This window comes from Patella vulgata, chromosome 2, assembly GCF_932274485.2.
Source record: "Patella vulgata chromosome 2, xgPatVulg1.2, whole genome shotgun sequence".
Classification (NCBI taxonomy): domain Eukaryota; kingdom Metazoa; phylum Mollusca; class Gastropoda; family Patellidae; genus Patella; species Patella vulgata.
Genome location: NC_065880.2, coordinates 48300111 through 48321055, shown reverse-complemented (window position 1 = coordinate 48321055; position 20945 = coordinate 48300111). Strand labels below are relative to the sequence as shown.

General features: G+C 35.0%; 2 protein-coding genes across 3 annotated transcripts in view; one reads left to right on the top strand and one right to left on the bottom strand.

The window, feature by feature from the left end:
* Positions 1-10494, bottom strand: part of LOC126811921 (PR domain zinc finger protein 4) — a 40891-nt gene extending 30397 nt beyond the window's left edge. The window contains exons 1-4 of one of the 2 annotated variants that reach the window (XM_050537982.2): positions 10391-10494; positions 6009-6144; positions 3650-3895; positions 3379-3450 (exon numbers count right to left, since the gene is read on the bottom strand). In XM_050537982.2, the coding sequence (XP_050393939.1) occupies positions 3379-3450; positions 3650-3833 (256 nt within the window). In that variant the 5' untranslated portion in view covers positions 3834-3895; positions 6009-6144; positions 10391-10494. The remainder of the gene's footprint in view (positions 1-3378; positions 3451-3649; positions 3896-6008; positions 6145-10390) is intronic. The other variant, XM_050537980.2, reaches the window with a different exon arrangement.
* Positions 10425-20702, top strand: LOC126811920 (uncharacterized). The gene is made up of 7 exons (XM_050537979.2): positions 10425-11659; positions 13835-13961; positions 14361-14526; positions 14648-15662; positions 15928-16045; positions 18444-18598; positions 18909-20702. Exons 1-7 carry the CDS (start codon positions 10725-10727, stop codon positions 19012-19014), a joined length of 2622 nt encoding a protein of 873 aa, XP_050393936.1. The 5' UTR covers positions 10425-10724; the 3' UTR covers positions 19015-20702.
* Positions 20703-20945: the final 243 nt, after the last annotated feature.

Sequence of the window (20945 nt, the reverse complement as noted above, 5' to 3'; positions counted from 1 at the left end):
ATGGTTTTCATTTACCTGTACTACGTAACCGTGATGATGGATTTGGCGGGGTGGGGATTTATGTTAAAAGCTCTCTATTTTACAAACCTAGACCTGATCTTCATATACCAAATCTTGAAGCGGTATGGGTTGAGATCAAAACTAAGATTAAAACCGTTCTCGTTGGCTGTTTTTACAGGAAACCTAGCTCCACCATTGATTACTGGGACCGAATAGCAAATATTGTCTCACTAGCTAAAGCTGAAAACAAACCTTGTCTTATTGTAGGCGATTTTAACGTTAACCTTAGGTTAAATACACCATCCAGATTATTTGATATTATAAAACGCTTTAACTTAGCCCAACTCGTTAGAGACCCAACACGAATCACACCCCACTCTTCCACTTTACTGGATCTCGTTTTAGTTAGCTGTCCCGATTTCGTTTACTCAACAAATGTTCTTGAAGCAAGCCTGAGCGACCACTGCCCGGTTAAAGTGTTTCTTACTTTTGATAACCCCCAACCGAAAAACTACACTAGAACTATATGGTCATATTCTAAAATTGATTTTGAAGAATTGAATAGGCACCTTGAAGCATTAAATTGGCAAAGTATTTTTGAGATAGACGAATCCTCTAATAATTTGACCGATGCCTTTTCTGGTGTGTTGATTAAAGCCATTGAAGATTACACCCCACACAAAACCGTGATAATACGCCCTCGTGATGCGCCGTGGATGAATGGTCATTTGAGGAAAATCATACGCAAAAGAAACCGTATACATCGTCACTCGAAACGTCATAACACGTATGAATCTTGGGAAAATTTCAGATCGTATCGCAACTTTGTTATTTCTGAAATTCGCAAATCGAAACAATTATACTATGATAAACTTGACCAAAACATTTCAGAGAATAATTTCAGTGAGAATAATTGGTGGCGACTTGTCAAATCAATTTCCATTAAACAAGGTAACTCGATCAAAGAAATACCTCCTCTCCATTTTAATAACACGATATTTTACGATACGAACGATAAGGCAAATATTTTAAATAATGTCTTTGTTAGTAACAACCAACTAAGCGACATAGACGATGAGCCGCCGACATTACCATTTAATGATTTCTCCATCGAATACATATTGATGACTTCTTCCGAAGTGCATGATATATTAACTTCAGTCTGCCTTAAAAAGGCCCCCGGGCCTGACAATATAAATAATTTGATATTAAAATCGTGTGCTAAAAGCTTATGCAGACCCTTAACCAAACTTTTCAATTTCCTAATTGATAACGTCACTTTTCCCAACTGTTGGAAAGAAGCCAGCGTAGTACCGATCCACAAGCATGGTGACAGACATGACCCTCAAAATTATAGACCAATATCTCTATTATCAACCTTAGGTAAAATCTTTGAGAAATGTATTTTTAAATATATTAACAATTTTCTTATTAGTCATGATATCTTGACTCCGCTCCAATCTGGTTTCAGAAGTAATGACTCTACAATTTTCCAATTGGTTGACTTATATGACCAAATTTGTCGTTCGCTTGATAACGGTAAAGAAGTAAAGTCCATATTCTGTGATGTTAGTAAGGCATTCGACCGTGTTTGGCACAAGGGTCTCATCTATAAATTAAACTCTATTGGTATTCGGGGAAAATTACTTAAATTAATTGAAAATTACTTACAAAACCGTCAACAGTCAGTTGTAATCCGCAATCAAAGCTCTGATGTCCTCATGATAAGGTCTGGAGTACCACAAGGCTCGGTACTCGGGCCTCTTCTATTTTTGATTTATGTAAACGATATTACGCGTGGAATAAATGCAAATATCCGTCTTTTTGCGGACGACACGTCCCTATACATGGTAATCGATGATCCAATAGGATGTCAATCCCTTCTAAATGAAGACTTAAAGAAACTAAGTAACTGGTCGAAAAGTTGGAAAATTAACTTTAATCCGCAGAAAACAAAAACTATTACATTCTCGAGAAAACAAAACCCTACCCGTATTGATCTTTACTTTGATGGAACAGCACTAACTGATATCAAAGACCACAAGCATCTGGGAGTTTATTTAAGTAGTAATTGTAATTGGACTGCTCATATTAATTATATTGTGACTAAAGTGAGTAAATTTATAGATTGTTTCAGAAGTTTAAAATATCGTTTAAACAGAAGGTCTCTTGAGACAATATATAAAGCATTTATACTACCGTTATTCGATTACGGTGACGTAATCTGGAATAACTGTACTAAACACGAAAGTACTGTACTTGAAAACTTAAACCTTGATGCACTTAGAACAATTACTGGATTAGTGAGAGGTACATCTCATTATCTATTGTATAAAGAATCCGGATTCACTTCGCTTGAAACTAGACGATATCGTCATAAACTAATTTTATTTTACAAAATGGTGAATAAAATAACTCCAGGTTACTTGTCTATTCTAGTTCCTCACAAATCTTCGGACGTAAACCCTTACGAAACGCGGAATTCACAACTATATAGAAATATTCTTGCTAATACTACATTTTATAAAAACTCCTTTTTACCGTCCGTAATAAAAGACTGGAATAATTTACCCGAGCATATGAAAGCATGCCCTAGTATAAAACTTTTTAAAGCACAGTTAACCAATGATGATAAATTAGTACCTAAATATTTTTACACCGGAAAGCGTTCTTCTCAAATAATCCATACAAAACTGCGTCACAATAAAAGTAACTTAAACTACCATAAATTCGTCATGCACTTAACGGACAACCCAGCATGTTCATGTGGCCACTACATAGAGGATACGGAACATTATTTATTATATTGTCCAAAATTTACCAATGTTAGATTCCAAACTATAAATACATTACCAAATATTTTTATTAACTTACAAACGTTAACCAATGGTGATAGCAATAATACCTTACAAATAAATACGCACATTTTCAATACAGTCCACACATTTATACATTTATCTAAAAGACTACAATAACCATCGTAAAATACCATCTAAATTAATTACTTTTCGGTTAATATACATCTGACGTCCACAAAACATGATGCAAGGCAAGCGTATTATGAAATAGTAAGGCAATGTAAGTGACACTAACTGTTAAATTACTTGCATGCACGATTAGTGTGAATATTAAATATTGTACCGTTAAATGTATTTGTATGAGAAGTGTATATATCACAGTTGTATTTGTAGTATACTTAATATATAAGGAGACGAATTAATATAAGCCTTGGCTTGTTTTTGAATCCTTACCTTCAGAATTGTATATGTATACAACACTTATCTTATTTGAATAAAATATTGTTTAAATCAAATAAAGCACCTATGCTCCTGGCTAATGAACATGGTGTACTTAGGAACCTGTGGTAAAGTGCCATACCTCCATTTGATGATGTAAGTTGTACTGATACCATCAATGGTAAATTTCCAGAAGTCAAGTTCAAGTTTTGGTCTAAAAATATATATAAATAGAACACAATAATGAAAAGACAAAAACATACATATAAATAGTAGTATTAAAGTAATACAATCTGAATAAAAGTATATTGAATGTCAACAAAACATAGATATGAAGCCAACATAATTAAACTTATTTTATTTTAATATAATCAATGACACAATGTCAAAGATACTAAAATCTATTTACTTACTGTTTGAAGAAATGATTGAAGATGTATTATGTGTATATGATGTAGATGATGTTGTATGTGGTGCTATAGATCGCACTGGTTTAACACCACAGGAACTAGGTGGTTCAACATTTTTAAGATTGACCACAGCATTTACAGCACTGGTCAACTGGTCAATATTTATAGCTGGTAGAGATTCACTCATAATGATTAGATTAAAACCATTCTGTCTTCCTTTCTCTCAATTTCCTTTTTTAAAATATTTACCTACAATCAATAAGCTTTTATTATGGTATCAATAAATCTTTAAATATGCACTATGTAAGATTTAGATAACTGTTCCAAAATAATTTATGAAAAATGAATATACATGTATTGAAAATTTCATTCAAATTACTTAATTCTGGACGAAGTTATAATGATAGATTGTTTATTATCGTAGCAACGGTACTTCACGACCCAGAGCAAGTCTCTATTATCAATTTTATCGTTAAATTTTTAAATCTTGTGGGTGTTCAAATCCATTTAAATCTTGGCCTTCCAATGGTCTAGAGAGTTGACTATGGGCTTGGCATGTGAATAGTTGTCTAAATAAATGAAATGGAATGAAATGAAATGGGGTTTAACTTCCTACTGCTCTGCTCCGAACTGGGCTAATGAAGACAGGCATACACCATACAGTGTGCTATGAGGGAAATTTTGCCCTGACAGCGGCACTATGGCCTACTCTTATATCGAATTCCAACTGTCAAGGGATCTTTTACATGCACGCCAATATGTATGCGGGACCTCGGTTTTTCGTGCCATCCGAACAACTAGATGACTGTCCTTGTCAGGCCCTCCTTCCTGCATCACTGATAAGGGGAACCATGCCGGAAAATCAGGATGATCTTTCTCGGCCAATACAGGGATCGAACACCCGACCTCCAGGCTAGCGAGCCAGCATCTTACCCACTGTGATCCCCAGTTGTCTAAATAACCATTTATATAAGATTTGAAGCTAGACAAAAGACCTGCTAGGCAGATTTAACTCTTACATAATGTATCTTTAATCTTTAATTTTTCTAATTTTGATAAAAGTATCAATATTCTGAATTACTAAAAGTATGTAATCTGTATGAGGAATGGTGAAACACTGATGCTTGGTAGATCCTGGTACCAATAATATGTGAGCTGCAGGTGAAAGAGGCGATGGCATAGACCTTATAAGGTGTGATGGAATGTATTATAAGGTCCATGGCAACGGGAATTGAGCTGGACTGAGCCGTGTGCTTCAAGCTCAAGGCTGTCAAGGGCCTGAAGGGGGACCAGTTATCATCGAACGGCAACTAAATATGTAAATAATACATTGTAAGCTACTGTATGTGTGGTTCAGCTCTGAATGTAAGTCTCCTTACACACTCCCTGTATGTTCAGCAACTTCCCTATTTAATCCTTGTTGAAAAACTTTCGAACCCCAGTCAATTTTACTGGTCAACTTTTTACTGCTAAACAGACGTGTGTCAGTCCCTGTGAACGCCTGTACAATGTAAAGGAACATTTTAGTGAGAAAATAAGACCTTGCTTACCTCGCTAGAGTCAGTATGCATGACACAACATGCTGTTAAAATCTAAATATAGGGTAACGCACAAATTTACCTAACTTGCCCAGTAAAATAGTTTTTAGACAAGGATTCAATAGGGCGGTTCCTGAATGTACAGTGCGAGTGTAATGAGACCTATGTTCAGAGCTGAACTACTGTACGTGTCGATAGAATGATTCAAGGGTGTTATTAAAATTGATTGTAGCAATGAAATATAGCCTACACACCCATTAATTGAAAGAAAACAGAAAATAAACATAGAATAGAACATGTAAAAAATTGTAATGATGATGTATCAATCAAATCTTAATTATAATATAGAGCAAAGCTCTACAGCATCGCGAGAAGCGCGGTGCTTGAGCAAAGCTCTTTTCCGGTAACACAGGAGCGTAACTGAAATTGTCACCCACAGACTGTTGATTAAAAATAAATTCAGACCGGAACCGGATACACTGGGCAAAACAGGCAATGCGCATGTCAACTTACCAAATCTCGCCCAAGCGAGATTACGCGCCTCATCATAGAACTATTTCTATGACGCGTCTAATCAATGACGTCACATATTTTTGACGTCAATGAAAATAATTCTCACAATTTTTTGTTCTTTTTTAAAAAACAAAATTAATGTATACAATTTAGATCTAAATGAAAATCAATTTGGAAAAACTAAATTATTTAACATTTTTTGTATCACTTGAGAAAATTAATTATGAAGGTTTTATATTTGACAATTATAATCAGCTTCGCTCTACTCAGGCAATGCCTGTTACATATTATTATATCTTGCGTGACCGTACGTTTCTGTAACAAGCAGTGGTCTCTTAGTTCACCCTAAATCTCACTCAAGCCACATCACGATTCCAAGTTGGTGCAGACAAACTGGACATTCAATCCCATTTCATTTGATTTCAGGTTGTTTTTTTCTTCATGAATCTGTAAAAAAAAAATTAAACTCTTTCACATTTGAGGTAGGAAAAGTCACGTTGGCACCAATAACAGTTGTCGTTAATTATCTTATCATATTGTATTGCATATCACAGGTTTGCTTTCTCTTTTCAAATTATCAATTATTCGTCACTAAAATGCTTTAGGCCTAGATTTATTTTTGTTAGACGTACAATTACGACATCTTGAATAGAGTTCCCTCACTTTAACCATTATCAGGACTCAGACCGATCTCTCATTTCGCAATCCAACATTCATTAGTGTTAACTGCGGGAGTCGGGAGGACAACTATTCTTGGGATTAGTAATCTGTTCCACTGTTAGATCCATGCCACGTCATTCCTTCACTGATTATTATTACATTTTCTTGAATATTCTGATGACCATTTCGATTTTCTATAGGTTGTAACATCATTTTCGTGTGTGTCTATAGTACTTTCTTTTCCCACGAAAACACCGCTTATATATGTTTCAGCCTTATGCCTAAAGTAATCCCTTTCCCATTGTCTGCGTTATTACCTCGGTGGGAGCGGACGTTAAATAAAGCTATTTCGCACACCTTTCCCATTGGTTTACTGTTAAATCCATGCCATTATTTGGCCATATAATATTTTCTTGAATAATCCAATTGCCATTTCGATTTTCTTTTACTCCCTATAGACTGTAAAGTGATTTTCGTATGTGATTTCCCCATACAGACATAGGCCTACTGAAACATTACTTTTTTCTTATCCCACGAAAACACCGCATAAATAAATATGTTTAAGTGTTCTGCCTAAAATGTGCTAAGATGTTCGTCCTGCGCGTGGGTGGGGGGGGGGGCTATTGAGAGTTAGAGTCGCAAAACGGCTTTTCACAGTTAGTTACTGGACCTCTCACTGAAACCTTGTAAACGCTCGGGGTTTAGGAGATATATTTTCTAATTTCCTCGGATTTTTGTGCCAGAACTTAATAGATGCTTTGGGGATCTTTTTTTTAAAAAAAAACTTGCTGCGAACTGTCCTGAAAAGGAATCCTATTGAAATTAAGAGCGGGGTAAGTATTTACTGCAAAGTTACTATCCATACCACGGAAACCTTGTAAACACTCTATAGGTTGTTTTTTGGCGCGATGTTTTGTTCAATTTCATGGAATTGCTTTGTTACTCGGAGACAGGGACCCAGTCGAAATTCAGAGTAACGCGATGATTATTTACAGAGTTACTGACTCTGCCATGGAAACTTGTAATGTTTTGGAACTTTATAAACCTACTGATGAGAAAACAATTGATAAATTCCTAGCCTTATATACTCAAGCCCCAGGGCGGATCTTGCCATCCTGTGTAAATTTTCTCGAGATCTCGAATATTTTTATGTGTGCGCGTAGTTTTTAACGTATTCTCAGCGACCTGTCGTTTCGTAGTTTATCCCCCCCCCCACACACACACACTCCTTTACCGAAAACCTCAATAGCACGATAGAGCCTGTAGTTTTTAACGGATTTGTTTCAAATTTGGTGTGAAGCATTGGGGTCACGAGAGGACGACCACTATTGATTTTCAGCGCCGTACATCGTTCTGGAGTTACCGCCCTTTTCCGAAAACCTTGTTAAAGCAATAGATGCTACAATTTTTAACTGATTTGGGTTTTCAAATGTGGTATGAAGCACTGGGGCCTTCCGATTTTCAGTATTTCTGTTCCAGAGTTATCCTCTATATCCATAATTATTTTTCAAATATGGGGCGACGTCTTATTGAAAATGTCATTTTTTGTATGGTTTTCAGGCCATATTTCTTTTAGAATAGAACTAGACACAGGGTTTATTGTCTTGTAGCCCAAATGTTTCGCGGCAGATTTTAATACAAAAATCTAAGCTCTAGGCTCTATTGCGTTCACAAGGTTTACGGGAAAAAAGGAAAAACGCCACAACGAAAAGTTAGGGATTCTCTAGTGGCAACAATCCTTCCAAAAATGTAGGTTCTATCCGTTCACAAGGATAAATTCCACGGAACGCCGAAAATAAATACGGCTCATGACACCAATGCTTCAAAAGAAATTTTAAAGATGGCCACGCAATGTGTGGAAATAAACCCACGAAACATCTGTCTCAACAGCAGATTATCCGAAAGGAAAACTTGGATGTTGAATAATTGAATAATATAAGGATGTAGCCTCCTTCAGGGAATCAAATCTCTACCGTCTTCACGTGCTTGTTATATCTCTATGACAGAAAACCTTACATTTCTGAACTGCAACAGGGGTTATCCTTGTCTCGGAACACTGAATATCGAAAATCCGTTGAAACATAAGTCTGTATTGAGTTAACAAGTTTTTCAAAGAATAAAGAGTAACTCCGGAACGGAAGATCGCTAAGCGCTGAATAACAATAGAGTTTATGACCCAATGCTTCACAGAAAATTTAAAAAGTGAAGCTTCTATGACATTGACAAGGCTTTCGTGAGAAGCGGGTGGGACATATTAAGGAACAGAAGGTAACTGAGTGCTGAATATCGATGGGTCATGAAATTTTCGATATTCAGTGTTCCACGACAAAGATGACCCCTGTTGAATTTCAAAAATATAAGGTTTGCTGTCACAGAAAACGTGAACAGATAAAGATCAGATTTCTTGAAGAATGCTAGATCCTTTTTCAATTTATTGAACATCCTAGTTTTCCTTTCCGATAATCTGCTGTTGGGGCATAGATGCTGCGTGGTCGTCTTTCCACTCATTGCGTGGCTATCTTTCCAATTTCTTTTGAAGCATTGGTATCATGAGTAGAAGGACCCTATAGATTTCCGGAGGGATTGTTGCAACTAGAGAATGAACCTTATTGATTTGCAGCGCTCCCAGACTTTTCGTTATGGCGTTATTCATATTTTCCCGTCTGATAAACGCGAGAGTTTTTCAAGATTTTTGTTTTAAAATCCACCGCGAAGCAATTGGACCACAAGACAATAAACCATGTGTCTAGCTTTATTCTAAAAGAAATATGACCTGAAAACCATGCACATTGTGACATTTTCAATAAAATGTCGCCCGTACATTAAATTGAAATAATTTAACAAGCAACTCTGTAATTCAAAGCTTCACACATCCAAAGCTAATGCAGTAAGGTTTTGGTTTTCGTATGAAGCATTGGGGCCATAAAACGATGAACCCTATCAATTTTAATCATTTTTCAAATTTAGTGTAAAGCATTAGGACCATAAGACAATGGATGAACCCTATCGAATGTCCGTTTATTTTTTCAATAGTTAGCAGTTTTCCTTTGTAACAAATGCTAGTGTATTTTTTTTTTTATCAAAGTTGGTGCTAAGTATTGAGCCGATAGATGCTTCCCAACGTGGAGACACTATATTAACGTTTCATATTAACTCGAGATATCGAGAAATTTACACAGGATGTCAATATCTCGAGAACATTAACTCGAATTCTCGAGAAAATTTACACAGGATGTCAATATCTCAGGAAAATCATCAGGAGATTTCGAGAACATTAAATTGAGATGTCGAGAAAATTACCAAGTGATCACGGGATTTCGAGAAAGTATCACAGGACCGCGGGATCTCAAGACCTTCTTCACAATTTTGCATGACCCCTATACGCTTCCGTATATTATACACCAGACCAAACCATAAAAAGTTAATTTAAATTTTGGAGAATGACCTGATTCAAAATTTATATGCATTTTTAAAGATGTCGATTTCTATATAATTTTTATTTTTCATATATTGTATTTTTAAAATATATATGTTACTAGGAAGTAAATAAATACAATTTTGGCTATATAAAAATCGTCTGATTTGTAGTTTTAGAGAAGGGACAATTTCTGTTTTGTAATCCGCATAGTGAAAACTATTAGTCATTGTTTACTGGCTTTTATCTATATAGTTGTACAGAATTTATCTTATAAAAAGTTATAAATAGCCTGACCCGTCATCCAAATTCCTATCTTATTTAGTCATATTGGACCAGGACTTTTACGTATATGTTTTTCTATATTGTCAGAAACTTTAATATCTTGCACAACACAATTTTATCAAAAATTATAAACTGTTTTCTCGGGTTGCTTTTGCATAAAGTAAAGGTGGGACGTTAACTCGATGCATGTGTTATTCAGGTGCAAATCCTAAATTATGTATCATATAATATACCTTGAGTCATCTCATAATGTCTAATGACACATATCCCATGAGCGCCACCTTGTGGAAAACGCGGTAATTAAACCTACTTTACTTGTCCAATAAATTTTACCTGTAATCTTATTTCCCTTTGATCTCTGTTGGTAAATAAACGGAAAGGAAATCATCAACGAAGCGATCGAATCACGCTCAATTTCTGTTTTATATTTAATTGAAGTAGACCATTGCGTTGAATTATTGAGGCGTAACTGGTTGACCTAATTAAACGACAGGTATACCTGCGACTTAGCGTGACCTCGAAACAACACAGCGTCCCTTATTTGAAAAGGTGAGGCCAAGACCGCCATTTTGAATACAGGTATACAACGATCTCGGTGGATATTGGAGGTATTTGTGTTTATTTTGACAATCGGATCATGGACTAAAGGTAAAACATAATCGGCAAAATGTTGGATAAGTACGGGGTGTTGTTTTTGATTGCCAATGCGGCTGTGATCTCATTTGTGGCAACAGCCCCACTGGACTGGATGGCACCGGACGCTTTTGATTATATAAATAGTCAATTTTCAGCGGTGACTGCCCAAAATTGTCGATCAAAATCTCGGGATCAGCTTCGATTACCAGCATCAAGTGTTGCTCAGATTCCACGTTATAATAAATTGAAGAGTACTATTTTTTATAGAAATAGAACGAACTTACTACATCTTCATAACATGGCTCTCAACCGTGCCTTTTATTACAGTTTTATATATCAAAAACTCAATCAAACCTGGGATTTTGAAACCCAACCAGGTTTAAGTTATATTTATATGTCCGCTGCTGCAGATGTTTCCGCAAATCCTGGTTTTATCAACGGTTCGTCGCTATATTTTGACAACGATTGTAGTTATCCAAATTGGTATAGAACCTTTAAATTCAACACCACTCTCCCCTTATTTGGACCAAGAGCATGGCGGGCAGACGATTACAATGAAGCTACGAACTGGTTACGAGAACCAACAAATAATACGGTAGACATTCATGACTATGGTGCTGGACGAATGTATAATTATACAAGTCCTAATTATAAATATAATCCGTGGTATTCACCTTGGATGCCTGATATCACTGGGGAAGACGACTCTTTACGTAAGTTTACGTATTCTGTTGGGATAAAGTACTCCAATGCGACTGGTGTATTCGTCAAGAATGAATTTGAAGATAACACATTTTTTGGCCCACCTCAACCTGGACAACAAGATCGTGAAGAATACCTACCGGTCAGATTTACCCAACCTTACTTTGATTGTGACCGTTCTAATAAATGGATCGTCAGTGCCACATCTCCAGTTGTAGAATATATGCCCAGATATTCCATCTGGCTACATCTAAGAAGGGCCAGGTAATATTTTGAAAATTATTTTTATTTATACTACTATAGGCACTATACATGTACTTTGAAATTTAGAGAAACAACTAAGCTGAGAAAGAAATACGTATGTAGAAAAAACCAATGTGATCGATACATGTAATGTACATACAAAAAATCTCACATTTGCATATTATCTATCCTGTTAACTACCAGTTTTGACAGTTTCCATTCAAACTGATTATGGCTCTTCTTTCTTGTGGACCTATTTAAGAATTTGACGACCAATATTTTCTTAATCCATACTCTCAGCTCTGCTGCAATAATTGAGAGGGGTGTGTGGGGGGGGGGGGGAAGGGGCAGCGTCGCGAAAAATGGCGTCCCGGGGCTTGCCACATCCTCTCCGGTTCCAACGGCCCTGTAAAGCCAAACTGCATTTTGTTTGTAGACCAGGCTGTCTACAAACAAAAGTACGTATAAGAAGACAATTCTTAATGTATATGTACATTAAATGATTTCACAGATGCACCTAGTTTTCTTTTCATCAATAGAAGAGAAGCCATGGAATTTGATCACTATTACATAATGTTATAAATATGAAGCCTGAAGATCTACTTCGCTAACTAAAAATTCCACATCCACGATTTTATGTAATGCCTGTAACTGTGAATTTTATAAAATATAATATCTGTAACTGTTTTCTGTATATATTCATACAAACAATACGTTATCCAACCAGTGCAAATGTCATTCGGTAAACCGGTTCTGTACTAAAGTTTTATTTTTATTTTACAAGGTACCGTGAAGAGTTATGTGCCTTTAATATTAACTTTGTCAAGAAACTACCTGTTACGCAGAATATTTGTTCGCTATATATAATACTGGCTTTCTTATGAATAATACGTCAAAATATATAATTTGTTTGTGGAAAATGCCGAATTCAGACGAAACTGCCTAAACGGTTAACATATTCATGGCCCAAAAATGGATTAACATCTATATAACTACATGTAACTACATACAAGTACGGTCTCCACCACATATTATTGATATCATATATCGCCCGAACATTAAAACCTCATATCTGTTAATCGTTATTTATCAAATATATTTGTACTAAATTGTCCATCAAACACAAAAGTTACCGCTTAGACAAATGGACCAAAAATTCATTCTGAAACAAGACACCAAAGACAATTTAAATTTATATTGCATGGAAAGTAAATTTTTGAGAAATAAAGATCGTGTAGTTCTGGGGTAAAATCGAAAATGAGTTTTTTTTTATCCTTGTTATATTTTTATATACTGAATTTTACGACCTATTTGACAAGCTAGTCATTTGATAGTTTCGGCTAATCTTACATTGAAGTGAAGTACTATTGTTCATATATGAAGTCAGGCAACCGTAAAGATATCAATTGTGTTGGGTTGCCGTCTTTTTTAAAAAGGAATAAACCTAGTCTTTGTTGAGGTTTTCTCACGGTTTTTGTCTCCCTAATATTCTCATGTAGTCATGGTATGGTGGCAAGCTGAATAAAGAGGCTCACTATTATTATTCTTGACCTTCTTTCAGATCAACTTAAATCAACTTACGTTCTAGATAGCCAGGGCAATGTTTTCATTTTATTTGTTTTACATTGAAATCCACAAACTGAACTATTTCATAAAAAAGGCCTACTTAAAGCCTGTGAATATTAAATATACATGTATATTGATAAATAATCCTCTCTGTAAAACAAGCAAAAATGTTTTTGTAAGAGAGAAATTAATTATTAAACCCGGAAATGACGTAGTTGGTTCAACACGCTACAGTAGCAATCTTATGCCCAACCTGGATAGTTAGTATAGGTACCACAGTGACCGTGTTGAACCAACTACATCACTTCCGGTTTTAAAATTGATTTCTCGCTTACAAAAACGTTTTTGATTGTGTTACAGAGGAGATTATTTATCAATATATATATATAAGATTTATGGAAACCTTGTTGAAAATCGTTGGTCTTCCCCTTTAATAATGGGTACCTGCCCACCATTATTATCTGTATAGTTTGTCAAGGTATATATGGCTGTGTAAGTGATAAGTTTGCTTATCATCATTCCTCTGGATTTTTCGGCGTGGTTTATAGTGGTCCTGACAACAAATTTTTGATATGTTAGTTTGCTTCTATAAAACTTAAATTTTATTAATTTTATTTTATTGAATTTTAGGTTTGTGGCTGTATCGTCAATGGATATTGAGTTTGAAAGAATTGATATGAATCAGTGTCCAGCATCACAAGGAAACCCTTTACCAAATATATTTGCGGGAACAGCAAGATGTAAAGCAACAACCATGGTAAAGAAATAAATTTAAAATCTTTAGTCCAAATTGAATGACAGTCTTTGGTGTCTGGTTTTGGAGTCTACACCGGTAGTATTCTCTTGTGGGATATGCTTAGCCTCGTTCATCGAGTAGCTTCATTACAATTGGCGCTCGAAAGCATTCTGGCACGCGATTCCTGTGCCAATTTTAAGATTTTCATTTGTCTTAAATATTGGAATATTAGAAGCCTATCTTGTCAGTAAGATAACAACATGTTGATTTACATTGACCAATAAGTCATGGTTGCAATGTCGAAGACTGTAGATGATATTATACTTTGTACCCGAATATATATCATCATCATCATCATCATATCATCATCATCATATCATCATCATTAGTGTTAATTATCCCCCCTTTTATTTCAAACAGTGTGAACCATTGTTTGGGTATGGTTTTAGAAGAGGTGGATATCAGTGTGTTTGTCAACCTGGTCATTATTATCCATGGTACCATGACGGACCATTCCTTGGTATTGAGATTGAAGAGGCTACACGGGAAGAATACGAAGTTGGATTTGACTGTTTAGTCGTTGAGGGTAAGAAACTTTGGCACGCACTCTGTTGTTATTTCTGTTTGGTTTTTCCTTTTTTAGATACATGTAAACAATTCCTAAATGCTTTCAAAATATTAAAATACTTGGGTTTTTTTCATTTCAGAGCGACAAGTTTATTCAATTGTCGAACCAGAATTTGTAGAACGAAAGAAAAGGTCTATATATAGTCGTACAAAGCATTTCTTGGCAAGTCTGCCGTCCAATTTAAGTCCACGTCTGAACAAAAGACAGAAGCGGCATCTGATTTCATCCCTTAAGCATCTTAAAGAAGACAAGGATAGGGTAAAACGCGCACCTAAGGTTAAATATGTGGCCAAACGGCATACCAAACGCCAAAAGAGAGACGCCATTGAACCAGAATCCCTGTCTAGAATGCAAAACATATTGGAGCGAATACATCAGACAAATAAAGGCAACTGCCACAACTTGCTAGAAAATGACCTCTATCTTACGGGCGATGCCGGTTACGGTGTTGAAACCCAATTCCTTAGCCAAGGACGGGTTGCTCTTCGTTTGGCACATTTTCTCAGCAACTTTCTTCAGAACATTGACGAGTATGAAGAATTTGGAGATTTGAAAGGTGATCGAAGATTGAACGAGACCCAGATCTTTGCGGAGGTCGTGGCTAACGTCATGAGTGATCATAAGATTCTAGGCAGTGGTGTATATTTTGATAGATATCAATTTAGAATGTCACCACCGATTAACAACACAGATCCGCGGTTTATTGATGGTATCACCAGAGAGTTTTTTGGACCATACGCTTGGCGACAGCAAGTTCAAAACGACGGTCTCGATAACTTTAAAGCCATTGATTTTGCTGGGTTTTCAAATTATTATGTGGATAAACCTTGGTTCAGAAATATGAAAGCGAGATGGGCTACCAACGTCAGTGGTTTGAAGAAACATACTGCTAAGCCCATGATCCGTTCAAATAGGGAAGGAACTAGTTTGATTCGATTTGAGTATTACCCAATCACCTATCGAGCACCAGATTATGAAGATGGCGAATGGTTAAGACCACAATTTAAATGTGACGGAAGGGTCGATGATTGGGTTGCAACATACGTTGTTCCTTTCTTTGGAAAAAACAGCTTAAAAACAAAAATAGAATTCAAGTATGTGTAGATATGTATACAAATGATAATTGAACGTTTTAAAACAAATATAATCGATTAATTGTATGATGATAATTAATCTCTTTTTAAAAAAATGTTTTCATAATGAATTTTGAATTTCCGATAGATATGTCCCCTTTTGGAAAAGAACATTTCAAGTATTTGTTGAGTATGAAATCACTACTTTTCTATGACGGTATATTACATGTACTACTATGTGTTTAATATATATCTTCTAAAATAATTATTTTCTTTATTATAATAGAGGTGTTGTCACAACAGAGGTTAAATTAACTAATCTAGATATCAACCAATGTCCAGGTGAATTCCACTTACCAAATGCTTTTAAAAACACAGCCAAATGTCATTACGAATCGCAATATGTAAGTAAATTTATTGATTAGTTTTGCATCACATTTCTCTAACCACATGTACTAGTAGATCAATATCCCAACATTTCTTCATGTTAAAACTCGCTTTATAATCGTTCCAGACCACCGTTTTTATGTCTAAAACTGCAGTTGTCAAAACGTCAGTTGCACCCTAACGACCAATGATATATAGAAAATGAAATGGGGGTGTTTAACTTTCTATTGTTCTGCTCCAACCGGGATACTGAAGCCGAGCATACGCCAAGCATGAGATAAATTTTTGCCCGGACAGCGGCGTTATCCCATTCTCTAGTTCGAATTCCATCTTCCAAAGGTTCTTTCGCAGGATCTCGTAATCTCGTCCCATCCGAACTAGTAGACGATGTCCAGACCTCTGCGCCTCCAACCACCGTCATATACCACTTATTTTTATACAGATATTCTTCATACAGTATAATGAGAATCATCTCGGCGGCTGGGTCCATATTATTCTATTTTTGCTCAATTTAATCTTATCTAAGAAAAATCTTGCCAAATCACAGCTGACACAATATACGATCATATTATTGAGTTTGGTAATCCCGGTTGCATTGTTACTGAAAAATCTGGTAATCACGATTGTATTTTTACTGAACAATCTGTCGCTACATATGGACTTTGTTGGGAAGATAAAATATATAATTATACATCACATGTAAGTCTATGGGTTCTCAACTTCTCAGTAATCCCATCTTCGCCGATGATTGGCTTTCTCAGTTCATATGGTTCAGTCTGATGATTGTGAATATTCGGAAAATTCGTAAAACTAGGTGTCTATAATTATAGGCCTTTAGTAAATTTATTAATGGGAGTCGTTGAGTAGTATACTATGCTCAACACAACTGAAAATGTCAATGTCAAATTTTATAGAAACATATTTTTGCTTGCGTTTGCACTTTAGTTTCAGGTTAATTCGAGGTTTCTAAAAGAATCCTTTGTCGTGTCTGTTCTTTCTTATTTGGTAGATAATTATCAAACGGGATTTGGGGGATATCATTTTAACGAAGTTGTATCGCTAATGATGTGAATATGACCAAACACATTTTGGTGACGCTTTGTGATCAGTGAATTGGAAGATTTTAACAATATGTCGCGGATGATTAGGTGGCTATATAATGCCGAGATCAATGTTCCGTTTCACTTTATAGCTTTTTTGGTGTGATACACATCGTTTCATAATCGGAATAGTAAAACATTTGGTTTTGGACCATAAAGTGTGCACAGCTTGTGATAATCATGCCCAGACATGAATAGACACGTTGTACAGAAACCTACTTTAAATATTAACTGCCACAGAAAGAATATAAACTGTAGTTACGGTTAGAAGATGGGCATGAGTACAGATAAACTATGCCTGACAACATAGTTGATGAATAAATTTGTTGACAGTATATGCCTACCGCTATAACATTGCTGGACGCGTTTGTGGAATCAGCAGTGGTGGTGTTTTCTGTTGGGACAATTCATTCCATCTTTACCATCCGTTCCCAGTCCTTACTTGGCACTGGCGGAATAATCACGTGATAAACACCAGTGATTATTACCTGGTGGCAAATAAGGATTGCAAGAATTATAACAACATCATCGGAAAAATCATTAGATGGCCGACATGATTATCTTAAATCTTGATACCCAGTTTCTCATATTACGAAAGTAGGGACAAACTGCTCTTAAGTTTTTTCAGGTTATAATGTTTTTCCCTGTAGCTTTATTATAAATTGCATGCATAAATAGTCTGTTTAATGGATGGATCGTTTATATGAATATAGGCCTACACCTATGTTTATTAAAGCAGTCTTTGTAATCATGTCTACGTTGATGTTAATCCTAATGGTTTGATTTAGTTTATTGAATTATGTCGACAAGCTTTAATCTCGCCAAGTTATATTCAAATGATTAGAAATACATGTACATATGTATTTTGGCAATTCATAACTGCTTTGCAGCCAATAGATTCTAAGATCAGATTAAAATACGTTCGAATTTCAGAAGTTTGAGATTGGCAAAACTCTCTGATTTGGGTAAAAATTGAAGTGGCTATTCAATTATATTTGGTGTGTTGACTTGATTTTTAAAGTAGTTATGCAAATGTGAATTTTTACTGATTTCCGTATCTAAAATTAGTAAACAAACTGACTTCGCTTAATATTTCTAAACGAAGATTTAATGTAGAGATTTCGACACATTATTCGTCGGTATAATAATGAGTCTGATGGACCCATTTCAAACATTAATTTTGATCTAAATTAAAGCTTAAATTAGATTGCAGACGTTCTGTTCATAAAAACGCTTTGTCAAATTTATCTATGATAATGATTGTTCGAATCAAAAAGTTACTGTTAGACTAAATGTAAATCTATTTTGATTCCAGTGTTATGCATTAGAGGGTGTGGGTTTTAGGCAAGGTGGATATAAATGTGAATGTAGACAAGGCTATGAATATACAATTAATGATCTCGCCTGGTATTATGATGGTCAAAAGATGGAAGAGGAATACAAGAAATTCATGAACGGTGAACCAAACAGGTAAGAACATTTTGTAAATTATTTTTAAAACTTTAACATTGTAATAAAGAATATTCTCAAAATCGTCAACTCGCCACACATATTGCCAGCAATAACAGAGCATTATCCTTCTGACTACTACACCACCTTTTAAAAAAGATCAAGATTCGTATTTATTAAAGAAATGCGGCATTGTTATTCAAATGCATATGCCAACCGTGTCGTCCTAGCCATTTTTTTTTTAATGTGGCCATGACAGAAGTGATTTTTTTATTTTTGTCTTATTAGTATAGGTCGTTGTGAACAAGAAAGAATGTTTCTCTAATTTCAGATATCAGACATCCAGGTGTCGTATTGCTGGGGCTTCTAGTGTTATGTTCAATATGTATTTATTAATCACCCTCTTTTCCATGGCTGTCTGTGCTGCAAGAGTCTAATCTTATGTCCAAGAATAAATTTAATAATGTCGCTATAATAAAATTATGACCCTGATAAAAAAAAAAGAGACCAAAATATTATAGTTCATTTTAGTGCTTTGTGTATTTTTGAATTCGACTGTCAACGCTTTCTTCACACAAGGCTTATAGCAGACCATTTTAAGGACGTTTTGACATATTTTATAAATGCGTGTGTTTTATTAAGTTTCTTATTTCATACCCCTAAAAAAAGAACACAGTGAAAAGTGTGTCAGAATTAACATATCAAAATGTCAATCTGTGAAAATGTATATTAATGTATATTTTTAAAATCCTTGTACATAAAAGATTTTGTATATTTACTCCATAATATTTACGTATGCATATAATGCTTTCGATTATCATTTTTTATGTTGTGTATAATCTTCATATTAAACAATCTCTGTATCTTATATGTTTGATATTGTACAATTAAAATAAAATATCCATCATGTGATGCCTGTTCCTAGAAAAAATGTTAAGATAACTTAGATCTCAAATCTCTAATTTTAATGTCCGCGTAATTTAAAGGAAGATTTGCACTCGATGGTTAAATGACTTAATGTACAGAATTGTAATGGAGTAAATCTTAAATTTTTACCTTTTTTCCTGGGAACAGGACAAATCATTTTATAATTGTAGTGTATTGAAACAAATCACCAGCATGATTAACCGGAAGTGCCAATCTGTAATCAACACGTCAAGCTTCAGTGTTTATAATATAGAACATTCTGAGTAACGCAAACATTCTTATTACTATGTTTTAATTGCTAATCTTTGTTAGCTGCAAGCTAACATCTCTCTCAGGACAATATAAATTCATACCTATCTGCATGATAGCGAATCATTTGAAAAGGTGTATGGGGAAAACAACATTCCAAAAATATCCCCTCTTCCTGTATTCAAAACATCTTGAGGTCCAGTCAATTCAATCAAAATCATCATTAGTTATTAACGATTATGATAGTAGTGTCTGAATTACTCGGAATGACGATCGATGGACGTAGACTTTACGTTGTTCGGCTTTGTGATATGCACGTGCTGTAATACGCTTATTATAACATTATATATTCGCTTTCTTCTTTTCCTTCCTTGATCTGTAGTGTTTTAGTGTAAAATTTGTGTACTGTATATTGTAAATGTAATAATTGGAGATTTAAAAAGAAGTTTTATAGATAATTGTACTTAGTGTTATCTTGCCCTTTATGTAGGCTACACGCATTTTGTATTTATTTACCGCAAATTGATCACGGTAATATTTTCTGTTTATCACAGCACAGACTTTTAACTCTTAAAACAGGCTAGTTTTTTAACTCTTAAAACTACTATTTTACATAATTTATGAATATTCTCTATAGCCAAGGCTGCATTAATTTTAGACATATGTATATATACATATACCTTTGCTTTAATTACCCCAAGAAGATGATGGCAATGTTTCCTATCCTCACAGCACTGACTATAGTCTATCATATAGTTATCTTTTAAAAATACTATTATATAAATTCATAAATTAATATTTGTACATAAATTTGATTTTTTGAGAAAGCTGCATTACTTTTAACATGTATATTATTTTTTTTTTAAGAATATAAAATAAAACATTTTTTATATATATATATAAAAAAAAACTTATCTTTTGTTACTTCATATATATTGATACATTCAGAGTTGAACTCTTATCTTTCTGCTCCATGTGGGTTATTGAAGAATGGCATTATAGGCAATGCAGTGCGCTTTGGGGAGGGGGGGGGGGTGCCCAGAGAATGGGGTTACCGACACGGTTTACTCTTACTTGGAATTCCAAATGTCAAGAGTTCATTTTACGTGACATCCCACGTGTACACGGGACCCCGATTTGTTTCTCCCTTTCGAACGACTAGACTCACTGAGCTACCACGGCCCCTTTACTT

What these genes read in the sequence shown, in the direction of transcription:
- LOC126811920 (XM_050537979.2), top strand. Translation starts at nt 10,725, where the DNA reads ATGTTGGATAAGTACGGGGTGTTGTTTTTGATTGCCAATGCGGCTGTG. An exon ending in GTCATTACGAATCGCAATAT is followed by an intron (nt 16,046 to 18,443) that starts GTAAGTAAATTT and finishes TTTTGATTCCAG; the next exon opens with TGTTATGCATTAGAGGGTGT. An exon ending in ATGAACGGTGAACCAAACAG is followed by an intron (nt 18,599 to 18,908) that starts GTAAGAACATTT and finishes CTCTAATTTCAG; the next exon opens with ATATCAGACATCCAGGTGTC.